The 25883-nt window shown below is 40.7% G+C and overlaps 1 protein-coding gene across 1 annotated transcript in view; it reads left to right on the top strand.

Moving 5' to 3' along the window:
- LOC128703693 (otoferlin) overlaps nt 1–25883 on the top strand; it is a 181015-nt gene that overhangs the window by 62346 nt on the left and 92786 nt on the right. The window contains exons 7-14 of the mRNA XM_070087090.1: nt 2806–3003; nt 6801–6917; nt 11860–12012; nt 14084–14284; nt 20109–20225; nt 20441–20575; nt 23285–23434; nt 24393–24524. Coding sequence (XP_069943191.1) covers nt 2806–3003; nt 6801–6917; nt 11860–12012; nt 14084–14284; nt 20109–20225; nt 20441–20575; nt 23285–23434; nt 24393–24524 — 1203 coding nt within the window. The remainder of the gene's footprint in view (nt 1–2805; nt 3004–6800; nt 6918–11859; nt 12013–14083; nt 14285–20108; nt 20226–20440; nt 20576–23284; nt 23435–24392; nt 24525–25883) is intronic.

The following is a 25883-nucleotide window of genomic DNA, read 5'->3' as shown; positions in this document are numbered from 1 at the left end:
TATATTATCCTCAGTTACTGTCGTATATTATCCTCAGTTACTGTCGTATATTATCCTCAGTTACTGTTGTATATTATCCTCAGTTACTATCGTATATTATCCTCAGTTACTCTGGTATATTATCCTCAGTTACTATCGTATATTATCCTCAGTTACTGTGGTATATTATCCTCAGTTACTGTGGTATATTTTCCTCAGTTACTGTTGTATATTATCCTCAGTTACTGTGGTATATTATCCTCAGTTACTGTTGTATATTATCCTCAGTTACTGTCGTATATTATCCTCAGTTACTGTTGTATATTATCCTCAGTTACTGTTGTATATTATCCTCAGTTACTGTTGTATATTATCCTCAGTTACTATCGTATATTATCCTCAGTTACTGTTGTATATTATCCTCAGTTACTGTTGTATATTATCCTCAGTTACTGTCGTATATTATCCTCAGTTACTGTGGTATATTATCCTCAGTTACTGTCGTATATTATCCTCAGTTACTGTTGTATATTATCCTCAGTTACTGTTGTATATTATCCTCAGTTACTGTTGTATATTATCCTCAGTTACTGGGGTATATTATCCTCAGTTACTGTGGTATATTATCCTCAGTTACTGTGGTATATTATCCTCAGCTACTGTGGTATATTATCCTCAGCTACTGTGGTATATTATCCTCAGTTACTGTGGTATATTATCCTCAGCTACTGTGGTATATTATCCTCAGTTACTGTGGTATATTATCCTCAGTTACTGTGGTATATTATCCTCAGTTACTGTGGTATATTATCCTCAGCTACTGTGGTATATTATCCTCAGTTACTGTGGTATATTATCCTCAGCTACTGTGGTATATTATCCTCAGTTACTGTGGTATATTATCCTCAGCTACTGTGGTATATTATCCTCAGTTACTGTGGTATATTATCCTCAGTTACTGTGGTATATTATCCTCAGCTACTGTGGTATATTATCCTCAGTTACTGTGGTATATTATCCTCAGTTACTGTGGTATATTATCCTCAGCTACTGTGGTATATTATCCTCAGTTACTGTGGTATATTATCCTCAGTTACTGTGGTATATTATCCTCAGTTACTGTGGTATATTATCCTCAGTTACTGTGGTATATTATCCTCAGTTACTGTTGTATATTATCCTCAGTTACTGTGGTATATTATCCTCAGTTACTGTGGTATATTATCCTCAGTTACTGTGGTATATTATCCTCAGTTACTGTGGTATATTATCCTCAGTTACTGTGGTATATTATCCTCAGTTACTGTGGTATATTATCCTCAGTTACTGTGGTATATTATCCTCAGTTACTGTGGTATATTATCCTCAGTTACTGTGGTATATTATCCTCAGTTACTGTGGTATATTATCCTCAGTTACTGTGGTATATTATCCTCAGTTACTGTGGTATATTATCCTCAGTTACTGTGGTATATTATCCTCAGTTACTGTGGTATATTATCCTCAGTTACTGTGGTATATTATCCTCAGTTACTGTGGTATATTATCCTCAGTTACTGTGGTATATTATCCTCAGCTACTGTGGTATATTATCCTCAGTTACTGTGGTATATTATCCTCAGTTACTGTGGTATATTATCCTCAGTTACTGTGGTATATTATCCTCAGTTACTGTGGTATATTATCCTCAGTTACTGTGGTATATTATCCTCAGTTACTGTGGTATATTATCCTCAGTTACTGTGGTATATTATCCTCAGTTACTGTGGTATATTATCCTCAGTTACTGTGGTATATTATCCTCAGCTACTGTGGTATATTATCCTCAGTTACTGTGGTATATTATCCTCAGTTACTGTGGTATATTATCCTCAGTTACTGTGGTATATTATCCTCAGTTACTGTGGTATATTATCCTCAGCTACTGTGGTATATTATCCTCAGTTACTGTGGTATATTATCCTCAGTTACTGTGGTATATTATCCTCAGTTACTGTGGTATATTATCTTCAGCTTCTGTGGTATATTATCCTCAGCTACTGTGGTATATTATCCTCAGTTACTGTGGTATATTATCCTCAGTTACTGTGGTATATTATCCTCAGCTACTGTGGTATATTATCCTCAGTTACTGTGGTATATTATCCTCAGTTACTGTGGTATATTATCCTCAGTTACTGTGGTATATTATCCTCAGTTACTGTGGTATATTATCCTCAGTTACTGTGGTATATTATCCTCAGTTACTGTTGTATATTATCCTCAGTTACTGTGGTATATTATCCTCAGTTACTGTGGTATATTATCCTCAGTTACTGTGGTATATTATCCTCAGTTACTGTGGTATATTATCCTCAGCTACTGTGGTATATTATCCTCAGTTACTGTGGTATATTATCCTCAGTTACTGTGGTATATTATCCTCAGTTACTGTGGTATATTATCCTCAGTTACTGTGGTATATTATCCTCAGCTACTGTGGTATATTATCCTCAGTTACTGTGGTATATTATCCTCAGTTACTGTGGTATATTATCCTCAGTTACTGTGGTATATTATCCTCAGTTACTGTGGTATATTATCCTCAGTTACTGTGGTATATTATCCTCAGCTACTGTGGTATATTATCCTCAGTTACTGTGGTATATTATCCAAAGTTACTGTGGTATATTAACCACAGTTACTCTGGCATATTAACCACAGTTACTGTGGTATATAGCCACAGTTACTGTGGTATATTAACCACAGTTACTCTGGTATATAGCCACAGTTACTGTGGTATATTAGTTACTATGGTACATAATCTTTCGGTTTGTTCTACTTTAGGAGGAAGGTCTGTCTGAAGTGTCGTCATTACTGGAGGAGGAGGACGAAAACGCTGAGCCTCGACTGAGGGAGGTCTTGGAGGAGCTGATGGCAGGGTGTGGTCAGTACATGAACCTGGCTCGGGCATACTCCTCCAACTCGTCTGGCCAGAGAACCAAGCTGGACAAGGAGCGAGTCAGACTCTGCCAGAGGGAGATTGTGAGTGACCTGACCTCGGTGTTAAGTGAGAGTTGTGAGTGACCTGACTTGTGTTCAGCGAGAGTTGTGAGTGACCCGACCTGTGTTAAATGACAGTTGCGAGTGACCTGACTTGTGCTAAGTGAGAGCTGTGAGTGACCTGATCTCGGTGTTAAGCGACAGCTGTGAGTGACCTGACTTGTGTTAAGTGAGAGTTGTGAGTGACCTGACTTGTGTTAAGTGAGAGCTGTGAGTGACCTGACTTGTGTTAAGTGAGAGTTGTGAGTGACCTGACTTGTGTTAAGTGATATCTGTGAGTGACCTGACTTGTGTTCAGTGAGAGTCCTGAGTGAATTGACTTGTGTTCAGTGAGAGTTGTGAGTGACCTGACTTGTGTTCAGTGAGAGTCCTGAGTGAATTGACTTGTGTTAAGTGAGAGTTGTGAGTGACCTGATTTGTGTTCAGTGAGAGTTGTGAGTGACCTGACTTGTGTTCAGTGAGAGTGCTGAGTGAATTGACTTGTGTTCAGTGAGAGTTGTGAGTGACCTGACTTGTGTTCAGTGAGAGTCCTGAGTGAATTGACTTGTGTTAAGTGAGAGTTGTGAGTGACCTGACCTGTATTAAGTGAGAATCCTGAGTGACCTGACCTCTGTACTGAGTGAGAATTGTGTGACCTGACTGGGGATATATTGGGATTAATGAAAGGTTCCCTGTATGATCTGACCAGGGATACATCGAAATAAATTAAAGGTTTCTCGTGTGATAAGACCAGGGATACTTGGTGATTCATGAGAGGTTTCCTGTGTGAAACCTGATCAGGGATACCTAGGTATTTATGAGAGGTTCCCCAGGGATATATAGGGATGAATGAGAGACTCATTGTGTGTGACCTGATACATGTGGATACATGAAAGATTCCACCCGATATATATTGTCATTAATGAGAGGTTCCACCAGGGATACATAAGGATTAATGAGAGGTTCCACCAGGGATACGTAAGGATTAATGAGAGGTTCTACCAGGGATACATAAGGATTAATGAGAGGTTCCACCAGGGATACATAAGGATTAATGAGAGGTTCCACCAGGGATACATAAGGATTAATGAGAGGTTCCACCAGGGATACATAAGGATTAATGAGAGGTTCCACCAGGGATACATAAGGATTAATGAGAGGTTCCACCAGGGATACATAAGGATTAATGAGAGGTTCCACCAGGGATACATAAGGATTAATGAGAGGTTCCACCAGGGATACATAAGGATTAATGAGAGGTTCCACCAGGGATACATAAGGATTAATGAGAGGTTCCACCAGGGATACATAAGGATTAATGAGAGGTTCCACCAGGGATACATAAGGATTAATGAGAGGTTCCACCAGGGATACATAAGGATTAATGAGAGGTTCCACCAGGGATACATAAGGATTAATGAGAGGTTCTACCAGGGATACATAAGGATTAATGAGAGGTTCCACCAGGGATACATAAGGATTAATGAGAGGTTCCACCAGGGATACATAAGGATTAATGAGAGGTTCCACCAGGGATACATAAGGATTAATGAGAGGTTCCACCAGGGATACATAAGGATTAATGAGAGGTTCCACCAGGGATACATAAGGATTAATGAGAGGTTCTACCAGGGATACATAAGGATTAATGAGAGGTTCCACCAGGGATACATAAGGATTAATGAGAGGTTCCACCAGGGATACATAAGGATTAATGAGAGGTTCCACCAGGGATACATAAGGATTAATGAGAGGTTCCACCAGGGATACATAAGGATTAATGAGAGGTTCCACCAGGGATACATAAGGATTAATGAGAGGTTCCACCAGGGATACATAAGGATTAATGAGAGGTTCTACCAGGGATATATATGTCATAGCGAGAGGTTCCACCAGGGATACTTTGAATTTAATGAAAGGTTCCACCAGGGATACATTGGGATTAATGAGAGGTTCCACCAAGGATACACTGGAATTAATGAGAGGTTCCACCAGGTATACATTGGGATTAAGGAGAGAATCCACCAGGGATATATAGGGATTGGTGAGAGGTTCCACCAAGGATACATAGGAATTAATGAGAGGTTCCAACAGGGATACATTGGAATTAAGAAGAGGATCCAATAGGGATGCATAGGGATTAATGAGAGGTTCCACCAGGGAAACATAGGAATTAATGAGAGGTTCCACCAGGGATACATTGGAATTAACGAGAGGTTCCACCAGGGATACATTGGAATTAATGAGAGGTTCCACCAGGGATACATTGGGTTTAATGAGAGGAATCACCAGGGATACACTGGGATTAATTAAAAGTTCCACCAGGGATACATTGGGATTAATGAGAGGATCCACCAGGGATACACTGGGATTAATTAAAGGTTCCACCAGGGATACAGTGGAATTAATGAGAGGATCCACCAGGGATACATTGGGATTAATGAGAGGATCCACCAGGCATACATTGGGATTAATGAGAGGATCCACCAGGGATACATTGGGATTAATGAGAGGATCCACCAGGCATACATTGGGATTAATGAGAGGATCCACCAGGGATACATTGGAATTAATGAGAGGATCCACCAGGGATACATTGGGATTAATGAGAGGATCCACCAGGCATACATTGGGATTAATGAGAGGATCCACCAGGGATACATTGGAATTAATGAGAGGATCCACCAGGGATACATTGGGATTAATGAGAGGATCCACCAGGCATACATTGGAATTAATGAGAGGATCCACCAGGGATACATTGGGATTAATGAGAGGATCCACCAGGCATACATTGGGATTAATGAGAGGATCCACCAGGGATACATTGGGATTAATTAAAGGTTCCACCAGGGATACATTGGAATTAATGAGAGGATCCACCAGGGATACATTGGGATTAATGAGAGGATCCAGCAGGGATACATTGGGATTAATGAGAGCATCCACCAGGGATACATTGGGATTAATGAGAGGATTCACCAGGGATACATTGGGATTAATGAGAGGATCCACCAGGGATACATTGGGATTAATGAGAGGATCCACCAGGCATACATTGGGATTAATGAGAGGATCCACCAGGCATACATTGGGATTAATGAGAGAATCCACCAGGCATACATTGGGATTAATGAGAGGATCCACCAGGCATACATTGGGATTAATGAGAGGATCCACCAGGCATACATTGGGATTAATGAGAGGATCCACCAGGCATACATTGGGATTAATGAGAGGATCCACCAGGCATACATTGGGATTAATGAGAGGATCCACCAGGCATACATTGGGATTAATGAGAGGATCCACCAGGCATACATTGGGATTAATGAGAGGATCCTCGTGTGTCACCTGACATAACGTGATGTGAATTTCTGCTATATCGAAACTGAAATAAATCTTAAATGTTTGTTTTGCTCTGAACTGGCGAATAGAAAATTGCTGAAGATTTACTAATGTTATTCGGTGCCTGTGAAATTCTTAGTCGTGTAGTTAGTTCATACGATATTGTGTATTTTCTCGCTTGCTTAAACACTTATCCTGTTGCAGTACATTTTCCCTGCTTATCGCTCTTATTTCAGCTGTATGTTTGTGTGTCACTCTTCACAAGCGTCCCCTGGTGAGGCCTCCTGGTACCCATCTCCTCATTTGTTTTATTCTGCTTCATATTTATTTGTAGCTCAGATGTTGTCACATCTGTTTCCCATCACCTTGCCCTCACATCTGTATTCTGTCTTTATAATACGTATCTGATTTCTGAAAATGACAATTGTCTTAGTTGTGGTTGATGCCAACAGGACCATCTGGGGAGCTCTGCGAGGCACACCAAGGCACTTCTGAGCCGACACAGCTTCAAGGAGCGTTACAAGACCACTCACTCCTACCTGGCCAAGCTCAAGGAACTCATTGAAGACGTGAGTACCTCTACTAAAACCTTTTCCTTCAAGGTCTGGGCTTTGATGTTCCTGAAGGACTCTTGACCTAAGAAAATAAAATCACCTTCCCCTTCCTCAGATCAAATATGATGACCTCCCAATTTCCCTGCAAGTTTAGCGTTTCTCTATTAATTTAACAAGAAAGACGGGGGGTTCTTTCTGGTAGTACTGAATTGGTAACCTAACCTAACCTAACCTAACCTAACCTAACCTAACCTAACTTAACCTAACCTACCTCCTTGGGTTGAGTGCTGTTATTAAGACTGTATAGTCTTAAAAGTGGCTTCTTCGGTCAGTGGGTTTTTGTTAGTTAGAGGGATCTTTCAGGTTGTAATGGGTCTTTCATCATATATATTATTTTCCGAGGATGGTTATGTCTTCGGTTCTCCAAGAGACGTGTCAATGTTTGGCCATCAGTGAGTCCATCCAGAGTGAGGTCTGGTTATGGACCGGGGGCGCTGACCCCAGGAACTCCTTCCAGGTAGACTCTACCTCACGACTGACTTATTCACACACACACACACACACACACACACACACACACACACACACACACACACTATCAACAAGTGCCTTTGACAACCAGTAATTAACACAACAGGCCAAGAAATGAGTAATAACATTATCATCTCTGAGAAATTAAGTTATTATTTAACCTTCCTGTGTTATTTAATATTTATTGTGTAATACGCATGCCTTTATATATTGAACGTAGTCATTATAACTGTAAAAATAAAAAAAAATGAGAAAAGTGCCGGTATCGGCAGTCTCCCACCGAGACAGGGTGACCTAAAAAAAAAGAAATATTCACCAACACTCACTCCATCACTGTATTGCCAGAGGCGTGCCTGTACTATAGTTCAAAACTGCAAATATTCCCAGCCACCCAGCACTCAAGTCCAGCTAACTAGTTTCCCTGAATCCCTTCACTAATATTACTGTGGTCACACTCCAACAGCACGGAAATCATAAAAACCACTTGCCTCCATTCACTCCTATCTAACACGTTCACACACGCTTGTTGGATACCCCTCGCATTATAAAACCTTCTTTACCCCCTCCCTTTAACCTTTCCTAGGATGACCCCTACCGCCTTACCTCCAGTACAGATTTATACGCCATCCAATTCATCCTATTTTGTTCCAACCTCTCTAAATGCCCAAGCCACCTCAGCAACTCCTCCTCCTGTTCACTTATATGCTTCACTGTAAACACCTGATCAACACATCCTCTATGCTTCCCGAAGCCTACTTGTTCATCTGCGATCCTGTTCTCTCACTTCCCCTTAATTCTTTCAGTAATAATTCTATCATACACCTTACCAGGTATAAGTCAACATGCTTATTCCCCTATAGTTCTTACCCTCTTTGGTCTCAATTGCCTCTATATAAAGGAATTATGCATGTTCTGTGCCAATCCCTAGGTATCCTCCCCTCTTTCATACCAAAAGTATGTCCCCACCTGCTTTTAACATTTCTCTCTTAATCCCATCAATCCCAGCTGCTTTACTCCTTTTCATTTTACCAACTGCCTCACGCACTTCCAGCCGCACTTACATATGGCTCTTCCTCACTCCTAAAATCCTAGATGTTATAACTACCTGGCTTGTATGTATGTACATTATATATATCTATATATATATATATATATATATATATATATATATATATATATATATATATATATATATATATATATATATATATATATATATATATATATATATATATATATATATATATATATATATATATATATATATATATATATATATATATATATATATATATATATATATATATATATTTTTATACATATTTTTTTTTTTCAATAAGTCGGCCGTCTCCCACCGAGGCAGGGAGACCCAAAAACAGAAAGAAAATCCCCAAAAAGAAAATACTTTCATCATCATTCAACACTTTCACCACACTCACACATTATCACTGTTTTTGCAGAGGTACTCAGAATACAACAGTTTAGAAGCATATACGTATAAAGATACACAACATATCCCTCCAAACTGCCAATATCCCAAAACCTCTCCTTTAAAGTGCAGGCATTGTACTTCCCATTTCCAGGACTCAAGTCCGACTATATGAAAATAACCGGTTTCCCTGAATCCCTTCACTAAATATTACCCTGCTCACACTCCAACAGATCGTCTGGTCCCAAGTATCATTCGTCTCCATTCACTCCTATCTAACACGCTCACGCACGCTTGCTGGAAGTCCAAGCCCCTCGCCCACAAAACCTCCTTTACCCCCTCTCTCCAACCCTTTCGAGGACGACCCCTACCCCTCCTTCCTTCCCCTATAGATTTATATGCTTTCCATGTCATTCTACTTTGATCCATTCTCTCTAAATGACCAAACCACCTCAACAACCCCTCTTCTGCCCTCTGACTAATATTTTTATTAACTCCACACCTTCTCCTAATTTCCACACTCCGAATTTTCTGCATAATATTTACACCACACATTGCCCTTAGACAGGACATCTCCACTGCCTCCAACCGTCTCCTTGCTGCTGCATTTACAACCCAAGCTTCACACCCATATAAGAGTGTTGGTACTACTATACTTTCATACATTCCCTTCTTTGCCTCCATAGATAACGTTTTTTGACTCCACATATACCTATATATATATATATATATATATATATATATATATATATATATATATATATATATATATATATATATATATATATATATATATATATATATTATATATATATATATATATATATATATATATATATATATATATATATATATATATATATGTACATATATATATATATATATATATATATATATATATGTACATATATTTACATATACATATATATATATATATATATATATATATATATATATATATATATATATATATATATATATATATATATATATATATATATATATATATATATATATATATATATATATATATATATATATATATATATATATATATACATACACACATGTATGTATATGTAATTCACTGAGACTCTAACAACCTCATTAGTCACAACAGAGTTACTGGAGAGGCTGGAGTATCGAACATCCACCACTCCTTACATTATAATACTTAAGAACATAAGAAAGGAGGAACATTGCAATACGCCTGTTGGCCCATACTGGGCAGGTCCTTCATAAATCCATCCCACTAACAGAATTCCAACTCAAATCCAATCCTTCTCACTCATGTATTTATCGAACATAAATTTGAATCTACTCAAGGTTTTAGCTTCAATAACCCTACTAGGCAGACTGTTCCACTCATCAACTACCCTATTTCCAAACCAATATTTTCCTATATCCTTTCTAATTCTAAACACATCTAATTCGAATCCATTATTTCGGGTTCTCTCTTGGAGAGATATCCTCAAGACCTTATTTATGTCCCCTTTGCTAATACACTTTGATCAAGTCTCCCTTCATTCTTCTTCTTACATGTTAATGTAATTTAAGGGGTTTCAATCTTTCTCAATATGTAAGATTTATAATTCTATGTATTAATTCTGTCATTATTCGCTGAAGTTTTGTAACGAATTTATATCTGTTCTGTAAAATGGAGACCAGAACTGCGCTGCGTAATTTAAGGGAGGCCTTACTAATGATGTATAAAGCTGTAGTATGACCTCTGGACTTCCGTTGCTTACACTTCTTGATATAAATCTCAGTAATCTATTTGCCTTGGGTTAAGGTTTCTTCTTACCTTAACCCCCAGGTAGTTTTCGCATTCTGTACGGCTAAGTTCTACATTATTTAGCTGATGTTATGAACATTCCCGAACTTCAGAACTTTGCATTTATCTTCATTGAACTGCATCTGCCACTTTCTTACCACGAACTGAGTTTGTCTAAAACCTCCTGAAGATCGTGACATCTACCTATGAATCAATTATCCTACCTATCATCGTGTCATCGGCGAATTTGCTCATATCACTAGTAATTCCCTCATCAAGGTCATTGATATATATTATAAACAACAACGAGCCCAAGACCGATCCTTGTGGAATGCCACTTGTTACAGATCCCCACTCGGATTTTACCCCATTTATGCACACTCTTTGCTTCCTGTTGGTAAGCCATGACTAGATCCATAACAACACTTTTTCCCCAATGTCATGAGCTGCCACTTTCTTTAACAGTCTCTGGTGCGGTACTCTAAAATCCAAATAAACAATATCTGAATAAAGTTAGCAAATTAGTTACGCAGGAACGGCCTCTCGTAAATCCACGATGAGTATCATGAATCAAATCATACTTATCAAGATGGTTTCTTATAATATCAGCTATAATTGGCTTATTGGGCGGTAATTTGACGGTAACGACTTGTCCTCTGCTTTATAAATAGGAATTACATTTTCCATCTTCCACATATACACTACACCTGTTTAAGGAAATATTTTAAAAATATTAGTCAGTGGTTCACAAAGTTCCATTTTACACTCCTTAAGAACCCTTGAAAAACGCTCATTGGGGCTCGGGGATTTATTTTGCTTCAATCTGTCTATCTGTTTGATTATCATATCGTTAGTGAGTAACTGATATTACGTAATTTATTATCTTCAAGTCCACTTTAAAAATTAATTATTGGGATATTATTACTGTTTTTTTCCTGTGTGAAAACCGAGAGAAAATAATTATTAAAAGTCGAGCACATTTCATTCGCCTTGTCAGTAAGATGCCCAGAGTTACTTTTAAGCTACGTATCTTTTCTCTAACCTTTGTTCTATAAACCTGGAAAAAAAAACTTTCGGGTTAGTTTTCGAATCCCTAGCAACTTTAATTTCATAGTCTCGTTTTGCTTTTCTTTCCCCCATTTTTAATCTCCCTATTAATGTGAATATATTGATTTTTATGATGGCCCTCACCTCTGTTGATTCTTCTTGATTCCTGGATGCAGCCTCAACACAGTCTGCCGGATGTGTTTGTGTGGATGATCAGCGGGGGCAAGAGAGTGGCATACCAGCGTCTAGCAGCCAGGCACCTGCTCTTCTCTCCCGTGGAGCAGGAGCGAGGCAAGCACTGTGCCACGACCCAGACACTCTTCCTCAAGGTCAGTTTCCTTGGCACCCTTCCCTGAGGTAAGGACTGCATCTTCCTAAAATAAGAAAACTAAGACTTCCATCTTCTTCATCTTACTTCGAGATAATGATTTCAATTTCTTTAAGATGAAGATTTTATTTTTCAAGTCAGGAAGTTTATGTTCCTCCAGTTAAGAATCTTGTTTTTCTCAAGGTAAGAATTATATCTTTATATTGAGGATTTCAATTTCCCCGCATATGACTGTGACTTCCCAACTTCGTGAAAATAGCCTTCCATCCTTGAAGAACAAAAAGGCACAATACTGTGACTGGAACAATACACAAATAACCCGCACATGGGAGAGAGGAGCTTACGACGATGTTTCGGTCTGACTAGGACCATTTACATAGTCACACTTTGTAAATGGTCTAAGTCGGACCGAAACGTAGTCGTAACCTCCTCTCTCCTATGTGCGAATTATTTGTGTATCATTCCATCCTTCTTATGTTAAGTCTTAATCCCCTTAGAGGAGAAAATCGCATTCCTTGAGATCCCAAAATCTCAGACCTGAGTTCTATCATGATAATACAAATATCCAAACACTAATGAGAGAAGCAACAGTAACGTTCCGGAAAGTGCTTCAGCAGTTCCTTTTAGAGTGACTGGCCCCTCAGAGCCAACCCGAAGTGATCAAGACAACCCACACGGGACCAGACTAATCCAGGGTGCGATCAAATCATTCAAGATTAGACGGGAACGTGAAAAAAACACACATAGTAGACCTATACAATTTATTAGACAGTTATCGAAGTAAATGTTGTTTTCTTGAGTATAACCTAGGTATTGCGAACACAGGTAAAGAATGGACTGTGAGACCTGGTTGTAATGATAGTTGGAGCAAACAAACTCAGTAATAGACTATTATGTATATTTTGCCTTCACCCACTATATACAAATATGTACACTATGTACACATATAATAATAATAGTTGTACACGACGGTTACAGATGGCAATCCAGAAGCCAGAGAGAGTGCACCGTACTCAACCAGCAGGTAGGCAAGTCTGCCAATGCTTACTGCAAGTGAGCTATATTGCTTCAGTTTTGGTGGGCTTGCCTGTGATTGGTCAATGAACCAAGGTACTGACTTAACGATGGGTACCCTGTTGATCGTTAAACCCTTAGCACTTGGTTCGCTGGTTGAGAGGCAGCCTATATGGGATTGTGACATACGCCGAATAAATTGTAACATACTCTTTGTATGCCACACTTGGCAATATTGATTCTCAACAATAACCTTGATAATACTGATTCTCAAGAATAATCTTGATCATACTGATTCTCAAGTGTAACCTTTTTAATACTGATTCTCAAGTATAACCTTGATAATACTGATTCTCAAATATAGCCTTGATAATACTGATTCTCAAGTATAACCTTGTTAATACTGATTCTCAGGTATAACCTGATAATACTGATTCTCAAGTATAATCTTGATAACATTGCATTTCGAGTATAACCTTGATAATATTGATTTTCAAGAATAACCTTAATGATACTGACTTTCAAGTGTAGCCTTGATGAAACCACTTTAGGGCGAAACCTCGTCTAATGAAAGTTTCTCTCTCCTGTACGCTAGCTTCTCACGAGTCACTACATACATGAGATATAAAAATTATATGACATTTTCTGCCTTTTTTTCCCCTCTACTTCCAGTTACTGCATCACAGAACACCCTAGTCAGTCTTTACCCACACCATTAATACACACACACACACACACACACACACTCAATCACTGCTACAGTTGTTACTGTAATAGTACATCACCTGCTACCACAGTCAGTGTATAAGTATCTCTCTCACTGCCACAGTAGCTGTATATCTTTCACTATAACAGTTATTTTATAAGTATCTCTCTCACTACTACGATTAGTGCATAAGTATCCCTTTCACTGCCACAGTTACTAAATAAATATCTCACTACCACAGGCTCTGTATAAGTATCTACTTCATTCCCTCAGATAGTGTACCACAGTTACTTTATAAGTATCCACTCACTACCACAGTCATTGTAAATTAACGTGTCTGTCACTGCTACAGTTGCCGGGTCGCAAGTCTAGTGGTCCTGGAGGCTGGGCCATCCAGGGCAAGCTGCAGGTGTACATGTGGCTGGGTCTGATGAAGCACAAGAAGAACCTGGTGCCCGGCATCCCTAAAGGTTACGAACTCAGCTACGAACTAAGGAACATCGAGAGGAGCCTCACGCTGCCCCCCGTCTCCCTCCACTACACACAGAAGCAGGTCAGCAGCGACAAATACATATACTTCTAGATTCAAGGATCATTGTGTACCGTATTTTCTGATTTGTTGTATTTTACTTTGTTTTTGTTTTTAGATTTGAGTACCACATTACTACTGCATGATGCATTCTTAGTTATACGTATCTTAAAATGTTTGTAAACATTTCACAAGTACAATTACAAGATACAAAAGAGAACTTTAGGTACTTGATACAGGTGAGAAAAATGCTTTTAAGATATATATAAGAACTTATACACACACACACACACGCACATGCACACACACACGCACATGCACACACACACACACACACACACACACGCACATGCACACACACACACACACACACACACACACACGCACATGCACACACACACACACACACACACACACACACACACACACACACACACACACACACACACACACACACACACACACACACACACACACGCACACGCACATGCACACACAGACACAGACACACATGTCTCCGGAAGCACACATCAATCAGATAACTGCTGCAGCATATGGGCGCCTGGCAAACCTGAGAACAGCATTCCGATACCTTAGTAAGGAATCATTCAAGACACTGTACACCGTGTATGTCAGGCCCATACTGGAGTATGCAGCACCTGTTTGGAACCCGCACTTGATAAAGCACGTCAGGAAACTAGAGAAAGTACAAAGGTTTGCGACAAGGTTAGTTCCAGAGCTAAGGGGAATGTCCTATGAAGAAAGATTAAGGGAAATCGGCCTGACCACACTGGAGGACAGGAGGGTCAGGGGAGACATGATAACGACATATAAAATACTGCGTGGAATAGACAAGGTGGACAAAGACAGGATGTTCCAGGGAGGGGACACAGAAACAAGAGGCCACAATTGGAAGTTGAAGACACAAATAAGTCAGAGAGATAGTAGGAAGTATTTCTTCAGTCATAGAGTTGTAAGGCAGTGGAATAGCCTAGAAAATGACGTAGTGGAGGCAGGAACCATACACAGTTTTAAGACGAGGTTTGATAAAGCTCATGGAGCGGGGAGAGAGAGGGCCTAGTAGCAACCGGTGAAGAGGCGGGGCCAGGAGCTAGGACTCGACCCCTGCAACCACAAATAGGTGAGTACAAATAGGTGAGTACACACACAGACACAGACACACACACACAGACACACACACACACACACACACACACACACACACACACACACACACACACACACACACACACACACACACACACACACACACACACACACACATATATATATATATATGTGTGTGTGTGTATGTACTCACCTAATTGTGGTTGCAGGGGTCGAGACTCAGCTCCTGGCCCCGCCTCTTCACTGATCGCTACTAGGTCCTCTCCCTCTCTGCTTCCTGAGCTTTGTCATACCTCTTCTTAAAACTATGTATGGTTCCTGCCTCCACTACTTCACTTGCTAGGCAATTCCACTTCCTGACGACTCTATGACTGAAGAAATACTTCCTAACGTCCCTGTGACTCGTCTGAGTCTTCAGCTTCCAGTTTTGACCACTTGTTTCTGTGTCCCCTCTCTGGAACATCCTATCTCTATTCCCCGCAGTATCTTGTATGTCGTTATCATGTCTCCCCTGACCCTTCTGTCTTCCAGTGTCGTCAGTCCGATTTCCCTCAACCTTTCCTCGTACGACATTCCCCTGAGCTCTGGGACTAGCCTTGTTGCAAACCTTTGTACTTTCTCTAACTTCTTGACGTGCTTGACCAGGTGTGGGTTCCATACTGGTGCTGCATACTCCAGTATGGGCCTAACATACACAGTGTACAGTGTCTTGAACGATTTCTTATTAAGGTATCGGAACGCTATTCTCAGGTTTGCCAGGCGCCCGTATGCTGCAGCAGTTATTATTTGGTTGATGTGTGCCTCCGGTGACGTGCTCGGTGTTTTGGTCACCCCAAGGTCTTTCTCCCTGAGTGAGATCTGTAGTCTTTGTCCACCTAGCCTATACTCTGTCTGCAGTCTTCTTTGCCCCTCCCCAATCTTCATGACATTGCATTTGGCAGGGTTGAATTCGAGACGCCAGTTTCTGGACCACATGTCCAGCCTGTCCAGGTCTCTTTGCAGTCCTGCCTCATCCTCATCCGATTTAATTCTTCTCATCAGCTTCACATCATCTGCGAATAGGGACACTTCAGAGTCTATTCCTTCCATCATGTCGTTCGCATATATCAAAAATAGCACTGGTCCTAGAAGTGACCCCTGTGGGACCCCGCTCGTCACAGGCTCCCACTGTGATACCTCTTCACGTTCCATGACTCGTTGTTGACTCCCTGTCAGGTATTCCCTGATCCATTGTGTGTGTGTGTGTGTGTGTGTGTGTGTGTGTGTGTGTGTGTGTGTGTGTGTGTGTGTGTGTGTGTGTGTGTGTGTGTGTGTATAAGTTTTTATATATATCTTAAAAACAACATTGTTTCAGACTATGGAACAATACTCTTCTCCAGACTGAGGGACTGACCACCTCAAAACTTCAAGGTTGATGGACTGATTACATTGTCTTCACGTCTCTTCTATCAACCTTCCTGTACTCGAAGGAAGAAGCCTACTGTGTAGGCGAAACGTTTCGAAGTAAAGATACTTACATATATATATATATATATATATATATATATATATATATATATATATATATATATATATATATATATATATATATATATATATATATATATATATATATATATATATATATATATATATATATATATATATATATATATATATATATATATATTATATATATATATATATTATATATACATCAATAACAACACTGCGCTGGCCCACCATTGTGAGCCAGAACCACATCACGCCTTAATGACATACGGTAGTGTGGGAGCTTGCAAGCTAATTTCATTCTCATCCCTGTTTGTTATACTAGCCTACGAGCAGCATATATATATTATTGTAACCACGGGCGAGTGGTATTGATCAACAACAACACTGCGCTAGCCAAGGATCGTTGGCTATACAACAGCTTTGAGTCACACTTGACTTTCCATTATTATTTTTATTATTATAATAAAAAAGAAGCGCTAAACCACAAGGGCTATACAGCACTGCTTGACTTTCCATGCTATGTCGTTTTTGTACTGTCGCTGGGCATCCCTCCTTATCTGTGCATACTCGTTTCTGGCTCTGCGACTAATCTCTTTATCTTCCTGGGTCCTTTGTCTTCTGTACTTTTTCCATTCTCTAGCACACTTAGTTTTTGCTTTCTTGCACCATTGGGTAAGCCAAAGGTTCGTTCTGGTCTTCCCATTATTTCTGTTGCCCTTGAGATCAAACCTTTCCTCTGCCTCCTTGCATTTTGTTGTCACGTAGTCCATCATTTTTTCTTTGCTGATTTTCCTACCAATTCTCTTTCCCACTAAGCCTTCTTCAGGAAGTTCCCCATACCCTCTTTTGTATTTTGGCTTTTCCCATCTTACTCGTGTTCCCCTCTTCCCATGTAACTCTACTATATATTCAAAGCTCACTAGCTCTTATGGTTCTTTCGTATGTGATGTCCTCGATGTCCGAGCTACTCATGATGAATGTGAGGTCCAATCTTGCTGGTTTATCCTCATCTCTCTCTCTCTCTCGTAGTGTCCCTAACATGTTGATGCATGAAGTTTTCCAGTACCACATCCATCATCTTAGCTTTCCAAGTTTTGGGACCCCCATGAGGCTCCAGGTTTTCCAATCAATCTCCTTGTGATTGAAATCACTGATAACTAGTAACTTTGTTCTACCCGTGTAAGCTCTTCTGGCCATCTCAGCTAGTGTATCCCCCATTGTTCTGTTGCTCACTTCATATTCTTCTCTTGACCTCCTACAGTTTTATGGCGGGTTGTACATCACTGCAATGACTACCTTATGTCACATAGACTGAATTGTATCTACTATGTAGTCCCTTTCGCCCATTTCGTTCATTCCTTCCATTTCCTCACATCCCCATCGGTTTTTAATGAGCAGTGCAACTCCTCCTTCCCCTATGCTCTCTCTATCTTTCCTTGGGATCTGATATCCAAGTGGGAAGATTGCATCTGTTATCATCTCAGTGAGATTTGTTTCTGTGAGTGCTGTGAAGTCTGGAGGCGTCTCCTTGATTTTTTCATGTCACTCCTCACATTCATTTGTTATTCCATCCACATCTGTATACCAAACCTTCAACTTTTTTCAAAATCTGTGATCTGGGGAGAACGTTGGGAAGGGAGAGCGAAAGACCTGGCAGGTAACTGTGGGGGGATTGCTGTAGGAGTGGAGCTTGTGATGGGGGAGCAGTGATGTATGTTGTGTGGGTTTTGGGTTAGATTGTTTGGTTCCATTGAGGTTGTCGTGGTTGAGGTCCTTCTGTAGGTGGTTCTGAGGAGGTTGTGTTTGCTCTTCCTCCAAAGTCTGGGTTCTGCTCATCTCTGTCTTTGCTTCTCTTTCCTCCTTGCATCTTTGTACCCTCTCTTTAAGTTTCTACCTTTCTTCTTGTCTTCTGTTGCGGTCCACGTACATCCTCCGGTATATCGGTATGTCCTGCAGGTTCCGGTTTTGCGTCGATTCTACCTTGAATATCACTTTGACAGGCTGTTTTTTCCTCTTGTAAACCATCCTATTCTCAGAAAATTTGTCAGCTGGGTCATGTCGTTCCCTCTTATTGCTTTCATGATACTTTCAATCACTTTTTTCTCCTCCTGTCTTCTTTCTTCATAAGTTTCCCCTTCAACTTCCTGGAGCCCGTAAACAAAAACTGACCTCTCCCTTTGGTTCTCCCACTTCATTTCCCTTTGCATCCCCTGAGTCGATTTAGTTGCCTCCATTTAAAGGTTCCTTCCTTCAATCTCTTCTGTGTGTGTGTGTGTGTGTGTGTGTGTGTGTATCAAAAGCCCAGCCACTTAAGCAAAATCAGTATTTCAGCGTGGCTAAGACAGTCGAATGTGTGACTTTGTAAGCAGATTACAGTGATTAAATGTCTGTTCAGGTTTTTTCGGTGAGTCCCCAGTTTTCTGTAACTTTTGTATTATTGCATTTACTGCTGTTGTGTCTACTATAAATAGTTAATCTTTGTAATAAACAACAGCCTAACCTAGCCAAACCCAGCCTAACCTTTCTTAAATAACGTAAATTAAGAAAGAAATCGATTTAGGTTTCAAAAGAACATGTTGATCTCCCACAGATTTCCCATTTTTTTCCATTCATGTTCATATATTGCATTGCTCTTGGCGATGCACTGGCAGTTCAGTGCAAAACGATTTTGAGTAGCTAAGCTATATCTCCCTTTCCTTGTGGTTTATATTGTGTATTTATTTGAGTGTATCTGTGTTACACCAGAGTGACCATATACCGAAAACGTATTTAGAGTGCATATATACAGTATAGTGTAAATAACACATTTAAAACTCCAAACTACTTTTATTTTTATGAAAGGTCGTATTTACAAGCTTCAGCCTTTGTTCATTTCAAAGCCCATCCTTTTCTATGTTATGCAACTACCCTTAGGAATGTCACATATGTCGGTTATCACCCAAATACTAACTAGGCTACTAGGACTGCAGGTGTACCCCTCATCCATCCCAGGAATCAAATCCGAGATCTTTCATTTAAACCGAACGTTTTTAACCACTAATGACCACTTGAAATATATACGAGTATTGGAAGATACTACAAGCACACGATACATGTAGAATGCGTTGTACGGTTTAGATATAACAGTGTTATCTTTTTCTCGTTGGTGATACTGTTACTGTTCCTGCTGCTAATGGGGCTCTTTCTGCTGGTGGCGTTGCTACTGCTGTTGTTACTTTTGGTACAGACGTTCCAGCTGCGCGCACACATGTACCAGGCTCGCTCCCTCATAGCCTCGGACTCCTCTGGCCTCTCTGATCCCTTCGCCCGCGTCATCATTGGAGAACACTGCCGTGTCACACAGGTAAGTGGCTCCCGTTGCAGGAACATACAAAATAATCTTAATAATAATTACCCATATCTAGATTTACACTAAAACACACCCCAGAACTCTTGATCATTAATGATTGTCTAGCAGACGGCATTTTCATGCATAAACTACCCTCAGTCATCGACTTACGTGCACACTCAAACATCTGTCACCTAAGACTCACCCTAAACTTACCTGATCCACTTCAGGTGATCGATGAGACGTTGAGCCCGACGTGGGACGAGATGCTAGTGCTGGACGACATCCTCGTCTACGGCACCAAGGAAGAGATCAAGGCCAGCCCGCCTCTCGTCCTCATAGAGATCTTCGACCAGGACAATGTGGTAAGATGCTGGGAGACGGCCGTTGGTAGACGGTGATCGATAGATAATGTTGGATATGATGCAGCCTTACCATAATTTTGTTCATGCTAGCAGTGAAGTTTAGGGAGGTGGAGAGTGGAGAAACAACCTTTTGTTTTTCTGTCCTAACCTCCTATCTTCAGAACAGTGATTCCAGAAACGCTTTTGTTCATGACCAATGAAATCTAAAAATTACATTCGTCTCGCTACCATTATTGGGCCTACCTACTTAACACATTAGCAAGTTTGACAAGTGATGAAAATTTACGATTTTTCATTTTGGGTTATAGACTATCCGCGACCCATCGGAAGAATCGCGAGATCAAAGTTCACCTGACGACCCACAATTTAGCAACTTCTGGTTTAGACTGTAGATAAAAGTTACGAGAGGTAGACAGTAGCTGATTCTTTCTCGGCAGGTAGAAACTATATGAACCTCGACGTGTTCTGCTATCCGTCTGTTCCATGAGTCACTTTTTGGGCCTTAAGACCTATCAGTTACCTTGATTAGTGCAATAATTCAAAATGTTAAGGAAAGGCTTTCCTGTCCTCATGCATTGCATCCAGAGGCCTTGTAGCAGCGATTCTCCCTGAACATCTTAGTGACAAGATTTGAGTCCAGGACCAAAAGCTCATTGACGAAGCCATGATCTGGGATAATCTAACGGGCTCTGAAACCCCCAACAACTACAAACAGTCGCACTGGGATGACCCGATAGTGGAGAAAATAGCCTCAACAATGCTTCAGAGTGTGTCAGGGAAGGATAGAGCCCGCCTTCTGGCAGTGAGAGCTCCTCATGCAGGGGACTTTCTGTTGGCTGTTCCCAACTCCAGCCTTGGCACACGGCTCGACCCACAGACCATCCGCATTGGTGTTGCCCTTTGTCTTGCCGCCCCTATTCTCGCCGAACACAGGTGTATTTGTGGCAGTGAAGCAGCTGACCGATTCGGGTACCATGGTCTTGTGTGCCGTAAATCCGAGGGAAAGATTGCAAGACATGAGGAGGTTAATAACATTACCAAGAGGAGCCTAACAACAGCCGGATGCCCAGCATTAAGGGAGCCACCCCAATTATGCAGATCTGATGGCAGCCAGAAGCGTCCAGATGGTATCACACTTCAAGCCTGGACAGACGGTAAGCAGGTGGTGTGGGACTACACATATGCATCTACCTTGGCTGATGCCTACCTCCAAAACACCAGGGAGGAAGGAGGGGCAGTTGCCAGCTTCAGGGAGTCACAAAAGTCTAGCAAATATGGAGAACTTGCCCATCATTGTATGTTTGTTCCCATAGGCTCAGAGACCGTTGGCTCATGGGGAAAGAGTGTATCTAAGTTCCTTAAGGAGCTAGGGTAACTAAGGATCCCAGGGCAGCTAGTTTTCTGTTCCAGCGACTCAGTGCAGCTGTTCAGAGGGGTAATGTCTGCTGTATTTTGGGCACACGCCCCAGCTCTCAGGAGCTGGATGAGATTTTCGCATTATAATCAGTGAGAAACACGTAAAAATATATACTAGATATTTATCATTCACATCTCATGTTCTGTATATACCATCTGTATATCAACAATGTGTCTCTTAAATCTTTTTTTACCATATTATGTAATAAAATATACCTATTGGTAAAAAAGAATGAAAAGATGGGGTGGTAGGGGAAGTGGAATATTCAAACGGCTTCAGGAAGAAATCCAAATATTCTTCCTTGAAGCCTTTTTATCCACTTCTCCGAGGCCATGGATCCCACAATTTACACCAGAAGTGGACCCCATCATATATATATATATATATATATATATATATATATATATATATATATATATATATATATGAAATGAATGTATTCATATACTTGGGAGTGGAATTGTCAGCAGATGGATCTTAGATAGACGAGGTGAATCATAGAATTAACGAGCGGAAAAAGGTGAGTGGTCTGAGGAGTCTGTGGAGACAAAGACCGCTATCCATGGAAGCAAAGAGGGGAATGTATGAGAATATAGTTATACCAATGCTCTTATATGGGTGTAAACCATTGGTGATGAATGTTGCAACAAGGAGAAGGCTGGAGGCAGTTGAGATGTTGTGTCTGAGGTCAATGTGCAGTGTGAATATAATGCAGGTAAACTTGGAGATTAAAAGGAGGTGCGGGATTTATAAAAGTATTATCGAGAGGGTTGAAGGGTTGCAGAAAAACGGTGAAAAATGAGGAGTTTGAAGTAATCAGTCACTCAGCCTGGAGTCAATGTGTTCGGTCGACTCGAGACTGAGGGACTAATTATTTCAAACTTCTCATCTTCCACCGATTCGTTTCTCTGCATTGGACTGAGGAGGCCACTGGCTGTGTTGCACAAGTGTCTTATTCATCATCTTGTCAGTTTTCTAAATAATTTATTCAAACCATCCCCACCTCCCACTCACCATCCTCCTCACCCCACTAACCTTTCCCGACTTCCTTACTACCAACCATCCTCGTTCTACCCAGTGGGCTTTTTTCTTCCCCCCAACCCCACCCACCATCCTTCCCCCCTACCCCACCCATTAACCTTCCCTTCTCCCAACTCACTAACCTTCCCTTCTCCCCACCCACTAACCTTCCACCTACCCATTAACTAACCTTCCTCTCTCCCCTCTCATTCATCATCCCTTCTTAACGCTAACCTTTCTCTCTGCCCTACTCACCTTCTCTTCCTCCACAGGGTAAGTCAGAGTTCATCGGGAGGGCCTTGGCTCGTCCTCACATCAAGCTACGAGAGGAACCCTACAGACGACCACACCTTCAGTGGCACGACATATTCCGCGGCACCGATCACGCTGGGGAGCTCCTTGCTACCTTCGAACTTCTGCAGGTGAGACCCTTAAACTGCTTCTGGTCAAACTTTCGAACTTCTCCATATATGACTTTCACATTGCTCTAGCCGCTCTAGGTAAGACTTTCTTACTAATCCTGGTAAGTTTTTTGAATGCTTCCAGGTAAGGTCTTCAAATTCGTCCAAATAAAACCTTTGAAGTTCTTATCCTCCAGAAAACATCATCGAACTCCTCTAGTTACAGCCACGCAGTGAAGCTACCTGCAACATTCTTATTCCTGTACTTTTTAGAACTCCAGCACATCAACAGATGTAAGCTTTTAACTATATATTTAGGTGTACGTGTAATTCTTTAAGTAATTTAAAGAACCTAAATTGAAACTCTAAACGTTTCTGCAGGTTTCTGAGCCATCTTGGTATTCCATGGTTGCACTATCATAACCGTTGAACCTAGTGATCCGTAAAACGATACAAATATACTTTATCACTAAAATTATACAAGTGTTTCCCTGAGTCCATGCTTGTTAAGATCTTTGCAAAGCCCTTCTACATTCTAATTGCCACTGACTTATTGTCACCTTACCCTTAATAAAAGCATTTAAGCATCCAAATAATGAAGCCTCGTAATTCTTATCTTCCCTCTGAGGAGAAAAGATGCATTTCCAATCAATTATAAATCTCATTCCAAATGTGTGTTTCAGTTGTATTCAAGCAGCGTACTGACAACACCAGTGAAGAAAAGAAACAAGTTTGGGTAAAATATTTACTTGTAATAACGTAGTCCCAAAATAAGCTTATTCAGCAGGATGTATCTTTTCTTCATATATGTCTTTAATTATGTTGTCCAAGTTTCATGTTCAGTAGTCCAGGAAAAGGATTTAAATACTTTTCCATGATTCCAGCACAATGTCATTTTGTGTTTTAGTTGCTTTTCCACGGACGTTAATTGTTATTCCTTCTGAGCCGCTGATGACTTGAAGGTATGTTTTGTTTTTAGTTCCAGGATGGTGAGGAAGGTGGGGACGTGGTAGCCATGCCCCAGGCTAAGGAACATCACTGTGGGGACTCTGGACCCGTGTTGCCCGTCCCCAGGGGTATCAGACCCACCTTGGCCAAGTACAGACTCGAGGTGGGTGGCGCTTCTCTTGGACCTTTCACACACGATAGGGACGAGAAAGTGAGTGTGAAAGAGTGCTTGTGTATGAGTGCTTATGCTTGTGTATGAATGAGAAAATAACTGCTTGAAATTACCTGAATCTTTCTGAATGTGTGAGATTTTCAGTGTGAATGTATTAGTGATTAATTGTATGAGGCGAGTGTGTGTAGGAGCTGGATATAACATTTCCAATACAAGCATATTAAACATTAATCTTAGCAAAGTTTAAAACAATGTGTAGCTAAGAACAACAACATCAACATAATTATAAGTCTCGTAACTAAGAAAAAAAATCAAAATTCTAGGAAGAACATTACCACAATAGAATGTGCTTGCCAGAACTCAGACAAATAGAAAATGATGCAGGGAAGGGCCAGAGACTTCATACTTTCATTAAAAGAAAATGAACCTCAAAATGAAAGGATCATTGTAGAAACGAAGACCACGAGAAGATCACATTAACACTTCTACATGTTAAAAAATGAAGTGTAAAGTGATGTAACGTCACGAAACAAAGATATGAAACTCTGCCATACCCCCGGCCGGGATTGAACCCGCGGCCATAGAGTCTCAAAACTCCAGCCCGTCGCGGGTTCAATCCCGGCCGGGGGTATGGTTTGTTTGCAATCATGTCATTACGATTTCTTGAGTCATGTGAAACTCTGAGACAACCGGGAGAACACAGAACAAGTTATATACCGTGTAACAGACTTCCCTCTGATGTGAATACAATAACCCTTCAGGACGCATTTGGATAAACACTTTGCAGATACCCGATTCGGTTAAACACAGTTTGAAAGCCTTCCTACCGTGGGTGTATACTGCCCACACTATATCCTGCCGACACTATATCCTGCAAATATTGTATCCTACCAACACTGTATTCTGCCGACATTATATCCTGCCGACACTATATCCTGCCGACACTGTATTCTGCCGACATTATATCCTGCCGACACTATATCCTGCCAACACTGTATTCTGCCAACATTATAACCTGCCGAGACTATGTCCTGCCGACACTATATCCTGCCGACACTATATCCTGCCGACACTGTATTCTGCCGACATTATATCCTGCCGACACTATATCCTGCCGACACTGTATCCTGCCGACATTATATTCTGCCGACACTATGTCCTGCCGACACTATATCCTGCCTACACTATATCCTGCCGACACTATATCCTGCCGACACTATATCCTGCCGACACTGTATTCTGCCGACACTATATCCTGCCGACACTATATCCTGCCGAAACAATAGCGTGACGACACTATATCCTGCCGATACTGTATCCTGCCGACACTATATCTTACCGACACTGCAT

The sequence above is a fragment of the Cherax quadricarinatus genome, chromosome 20 (genome assembly GCF_038502225.1).
Source record: "Cherax quadricarinatus isolate ZL_2023a chromosome 20, ASM3850222v1, whole genome shotgun sequence".
Lineage (NCBI taxonomy): Eukaryota > Metazoa > Arthropoda > Malacostraca > Decapoda > Parastacidae > Cherax > Cherax quadricarinatus.
The sequence above is the reverse complement of the archived record's forward strand: the minus strand, read 5'-3'. Positions and strand labels throughout refer to the sequence as shown.